The sequence below is a fragment of the Pteropus vampyrus genome, unplaced genomic scaffold (genome assembly GCF_000151845.1).
Source record: "Pteropus vampyrus isolate Shadow unplaced genomic scaffold, Pvam_2.0 Scaffold79, whole genome shotgun sequence".
In the NCBI taxonomy this organism is placed as follows: Eukaryota; Metazoa; Chordata; class Mammalia; order Chiroptera; family Pteropodidae; genus Pteropus; species Pteropus vampyrus.
This window is the reverse complement of record NW_011888860.1, coordinates 545,445-551,343: the sequence shown is the minus strand read 5'-3', so window position 1 is coordinate 551,343 and position 5,899 is coordinate 545,445. Positions and strand designations below refer to the sequence as shown.

The following is a 5,899-nucleotide window of genomic DNA, read 5'->3' as shown; positions in this document are numbered from 1 at the left end:
GCTCTGCACTAAAAAAAAAAATTCTAACTAAAAATGCAACAAAAATGTCTACGCTTTCACACAATTCTAACTTTTCTTCAAAATATAAAGAAAAGTACAAGGTTTTAGTTCTTTAAAATAAATAAAGAAAAATCTTGTTTCCTTTGGCATTTTTAGAAAATAACTAAACTACAACAACTAAAGGAGGTGACTGTATAAAGAAATCTATGCTTAAACATATAGGGGAAAAAAGCATAGCAACTTGTGTTTAGTATGCAATAATATCAACTACAAGAGTTTACTATTGATTAGGAAAGGCTTACAAGTTTCTGGAAGAACCTTCACATCTTTAACAATACCATATATTTAACAATGGTTCTTTTTATTGCTTCTAAGATTGAGAAGTCGAATGAAATTATGCTGAATTTATGGTTCAAAATTATTTTCCAAACACTTAATGATTATAATTTAGGATAAATAACACTTGGGAAAAAAGCAAATCTTTTATAATATGACTTTCAATATACAGCCTTACTTTAATTCATTCTGATTCCATTACATTTTTATTATTTTGCATTGGTCCTGAAAATTTAATAAGAACTGTGTTTCTATGTATAGAACTATCTGCATAAATCCATTTCAACCCTCATAAAATGGTCACATTAGTGTTTGAGCTTGCAAAACTAATAATTTTCAAACTTTTGAACTTAGAATGAAATGTAATTTTAATACGAATAGAAAGTCTGACTATGTACAAGAGAAGGTAAAGTTTTCAATCTTCATATTATCAGAAACATCATAAAGAAAGCTAGATTTATAACACACTTCTATTCCTATGTGCATTTGAAGTATGTACAGTAAAATACCAACACAGCTCTCATGTTTCAATAGGGGGAAATGCAAGCAAGAGAAACTTTCAAAGTATCCAATACAGCAATCTCCATAAAGCCAAAATTAGGCCAGAAAACTACAGTTGATTTCATCCTTTCAAATTCTCAAAGAAAAATTTTGTCAAGTTTAAAAATAGAAAGATCAAATTCACTGAAAAACTAAATTGGTTCTTTGATCAAATCTTGGGAATACTGCAATATCAAGTATTTACTGGTTTTACAAGAGAAACAAAATGGGCACCTCCGATTTTACATTATTACTTACTTACATAGGAACGTTTTAAAAGTGAAGATCTGTGACAAAACATTCTACATAGACGACTCAAAAATGGAGCAAGGGATATTGCTCCTCAGCACATTTCCTCACCAAATATAGAGAAATTTACTATTAGAATATAAGCTGTGTGTGGTAAGAGGGAAAAAATAGATATGGTGTCCCAGTCTGTTAACAAGGACAAAAAGGCTCTGAATAGGTCACCATCTTCAATTCTGGATAAATTTCATATTTAAGAATTCTCAAATGCTTAAAATGGTGGTCTTTTCAGCTACCCATCCTAAGAAGTCAAGTACAAGCATGCAAGTAAATTCACAGGCACAGAGGATCCATGTTAAAAACAGTTAAGGTAGCTGTGATGCAACACCAACAATTTGAATGGCCCTGACACACTCAAATATTATCTTAATTATTCAACGAAATCCCGAAGCACTCTTGCTAGTCTTGGTACACTGCTAAACACTAAAGTAGCATGTTTTTCCATGGTTTTAGCTTAGCTTGAAGAATTTTTACACTATTAAGAAAAAAATTAAAGTATTTCCCCTTTTTCAATTTACACAGACGTTTAATTAGCTTTATTTACATAGCAGGGATTTTGTTTTTCAGTCTCCAATGGTGCCTAGGTAACATCATTAGGCAAGAATGCCAGTTTAAAAGAAATCTATGCAGAATCCTAAAAATAACAGATGTTGATGCTCCTCAAGAAGGGGCAAACTTGAATATATCAGCAGCTCTCTCACTCATACAGGTGGTAAATCAGTTACTCAGAAGCAGTTCTGTTGCAGTCTCTACATCCCATGATTTTGAAGACAAGGCCACTATTACCGCATTCTGTAGAGAAGAAAAAGGGGACGAAAAAATTAATTCTCAAGGAAATATTTTTAAAATACTGAATCACTCACTGTCTTTATATTGAAAACCATCTTCTTTTTATCTCTGTTGCCTTGCCACTTGTATGTGCATTAAGAGCTTCTAAAACCAATGATTAGAATCAGAAAAAGAAAAGGAAAAATCACTGATTTTAATAATAGGAAGTTTGTTTATTAACAAACTTTAGAGTATTTCTGAACCACTTCTGACAGCTAAGGATATGCTGCAAAGATTTAAAATCAACCATATATCAATATCAAAATGCCTTTTTTGTTACTTACCCTATCAAAGCCCATAGCACATAGGTTTTCTATTTTTTTGGTGTATTCTGGACTAGAAACTGGTGCTCCAGCATACACATGTGCCCAAAGTCGAGCCGTCTGTTTGAACATTTCAGGATTTTGTTTGTACTATAAGAGGAAAAAAAATTGATTGACATGACAACACAGTTGTAACATCCAATATAGTGGCTCAACTCTTAACTGCTTAAGAACCTGCTTTTTCTAAATAAAACCAATATAGATTTAAAATATGATTTACTTTCCATTAAAAACTATGTCACTCAAGAAAAGATTAACCTGAAGCTATAATTTGTAAGTTATATTGACAAAAGACACAAATAACATTTATCAACTTTAATCTCCAATTTCAACAAATATAAGTAGCAGAAAACTAAGTGAGGTACTAGAGATGTTTCTAAACATTGTGTAGGGCAAATGTTATACAACTAAACACAATTATACGCTTCTAAAAGAACATAGACATTAATAAGTGTGACCAACTTTTGTATCAACCACAACTCAGGCTAGAATATACAACTGGACTTTGCTGTTCTGCAAGAGCTGTATTAGTGTACAGTGATTTAAGAAAACCCATATGCAAAGTCCTAACTTACAGCATATATTTTGGGATGATTATGAACTCACCATACAGTACTTTTAAAAGATAAGACTTCCTATATGCATTGGAAAGAGGTAAATTTATTCTCAAATATTCCACTATTACTTAAGCAAAGTATAAATTTAAAATAACTGTTTAATTCACTTTAATATTTCTTTTTAAAGTATTTTACACATCTTTAATACTGTGTTTGAGTATGTTAAAAATCAATAAATTGTTTTCACTATTACATATTACAAAATAATCTTACCACAAGGAAGGAAACCATTTCCAAATTTAGTTTCAACAGAAATGCTCATGTGTCAACATTGCAAGACACTGAAGTAGAGACTCAAAGGTAAGTATAAAGTCTTTCAAAAGCAGCTATCATACCTGATTTGCTACTACTGCATCTTGTGGATCATCTGGTTCTGCAGCTGCCAACAATGCTTGCAATGACAGTAATACCGTGCGGAGAGTCATTGCTGCTGCCCTAAAATGAAAAATAGGGAAATATCAAATTAAGAATAATCTGCATGATAAAAGCAAAATGGATGTTTTCTGAATAAATCGCAATAACTACTGGAGCTAAAAATAATCCAGGTTTTAGCTTAATAATTGAGTTACAGAAATTTATAATTACACATCTGCCTACTTTTTTCTTGTTTACAATGAATGAGTCTCTCTATTCTTAAGATAATTCAAGCTGTCCTTGTTTTTTTGTCTTGTTACCAATACCCTTCTGGTAAGCTTTATCCACTGACTTACTTTCTATTCGTTTCTCTAGGCACAAAGTTAAAATAAAGTGATATGCTAATATATGGAAATTTCTTTCAAAGGCACCCTAAAAACAAATAAGGTACCATCAAGCAAATACCTTTTACTTTCAAGAAAGCCTGAAATCATTCCATAACATTCAGAAACACAGCAAGTTTTTTTTGCTGAAAATACAACTCTTAATTCATGCTTCCAAATATATTTATAAAGCAAATACGTATCTAAAAAATGTTATTTACCTAACCAACAAAGATTCACAGCATTTCTGTTAAAAAATTGGCCAATTAATATAGCAATATTTATAAATATAATAAGCACAAAGTGAAATATTTAAATATTTGATGACCTTACATATGCCCATTTTACCACATAAATTACATCATTATAAACCAGTCATTTTCAATAAGGTTCCTCATTTTGATCACAGAACAGAGAAAATTTCTGAGTGGCTGCTTTCTCAATTTTCCCAAGGATAGCACCATTTTACATGCTTAGAAGGTTAATTTATTACCAACAATGGATATCTTAAGACAGCATGTTTTCTCCAAAGAGCAGCATCAACATCAACTGAGAACTTGTAAGATATGAAAATTCTCAGGTTCATCCCAGACCTACTGAATTAGAAACTCTGGTTTAACAGGTATTCCAAGTGATTCTGATGCAAGCTAAAGTCTGAGAAATACTGCTTTAGTGCATTACAGATTAAGCTAATTGAGAAAGGCTGTTCTAAACCGATTAAATCAGTTTCGCCTCTTTAGGTCTCTATTATATTAGAGAAAAATTACATCACGAATAGTTCTTTAAAATACTATCAGAATGTTTTTTTTTACTGATCAATATATTCTTTTAGAGGAACAATAGGAATAGGAAAAAAATTGGTTTGATATTTAAAAATGAGCTGAAATGCTAAACTAGTATTAACAAGAGAATAAGATATTAAAACCTTTTAAAACCATCATATAATTTTACGTAATGGAAATTTCTAATTCTGAACTAGGGCTGGGAAAGTAGAAACTGTTTTTCTAGAGTAAGGTTGTAAATTTCCTAAGAGTTTACATAAGTAATTTTTAACTAATATTTGTAACATCTTTAAAATGGATATTCTTTTAAGACAGATGTCAAAGCATAAAAATCCAAATTTAGTCCTTATATGTTCATTCTTTGTCCTGCCATAATACCATAACAAGGTTGAACTCTTTCTGAATTAGAAGCATACTACTGAAATTTCATTTTGTTTGGGTAACTTTAAAAAGAATGTTGAAAGGCACATGCACATCAAAAGCTGCCTAAATGTATCAGCATGAAGTTGACTTAAAACACCCAAAAAGGACAAAAATACAAAATGGCACAGAAACAGAATATACAAAGTTGAGCTGGCTACTCTAATATCCCAATGGACTTAAGCATCCTAATTAAAAATCCCATGCTGTGTAATCATTTTAAACAAAATCTTAATTTAAATTATTTTAAATTAATACAATTGTTTCTTTGAAGGAAATTTATATGAATACTGAAGAAAAAGCTTTACTCGAAATAAATATTTCATATTAAAACGATTAAATTCACAGTAATTATTTTAATTTGCAACAAAACATAAAACAATGTAAAATAAAAGCCATCTAAATCTTAGCAAAATCTTAACATTACAAAGTAGCATTATATATTTATAAACATTTTAAAACTTCATGGGCTCTCAAAAGAATGAAGATGGGCCCTTGACTTACACCATGTATAAAAATTACCTCAAAATGAATCAAAGACCTAAATGTAAGAACTAAAACTTAGAACATATATGAGAAAGACTTCATGACATTGGAGTTGGCAATGATTTTCTCAGACATCGTCAAAAGCACAGGCAACAAAAGAAAAAAATAGAGAAATTAGTATATAAATACATCAAAGGTAAAAACTACTGTGTAGAGAGGAGGGAAAAGAAACCTTCCTGTGCAAAGGATATAATCAGCAGAGTGAAAGGCCACCCACAGAATGGGAGAAAATATTTGCAAATCATATATCTGAAGAGGGGTTAATATCTGGAATATTTAAAGAACTTCCATGCCTCAAGTACAAACAAACTCGATTAAAAAAAAAAAGATAAAGGACTTGAACAAAGATTTCTCCAATGAAGATATATAAATAGCTAATAAGCACATGAAAAGATGCTTAACATTATTAATCATTTGGGACATGTAAATTAAACAATGAGATACCACCTCACACCCATTAGGAT

At 30.7% G+C, this 5,899-nt stretch overlaps 1 protein-coding gene across 4 annotated transcripts in view; it reads right to left on the bottom strand.

Annotated features, from left to right (window-relative positions):
- Nucleotides 1-340: 340 nt before the first annotated feature.
- The window catches only part of UBE2K (ubiquitin conjugating enzyme E2 K), a 51,519-nt gene continuing 45,960 nt past the window's right edge, over nucleotides 341-5,899 (bottom strand). For all 4 annotated transcript variants that reach the window (XM_011362749.2, XM_023532170.1, XM_023532169.1 and 1 more), the window contains 3 exons: nucleotides 3,286-3,385; nucleotides 2,295-2,423; nucleotides 341-1,974 (listed from right to left, as the gene is read on the bottom strand). In XM_011362749.2, the coding sequence (XP_011361051.1) occupies nucleotides 1,900-1,974; nucleotides 2,295-2,423; nucleotides 3,286-3,385 (304 nt within the window). In that variant the 3' untranslated portion in view covers nucleotides 341-1,899. The remainder of the gene's footprint in view (nucleotides 1,975-2,294; nucleotides 2,424-3,285; nucleotides 3,386-5,899) is intronic.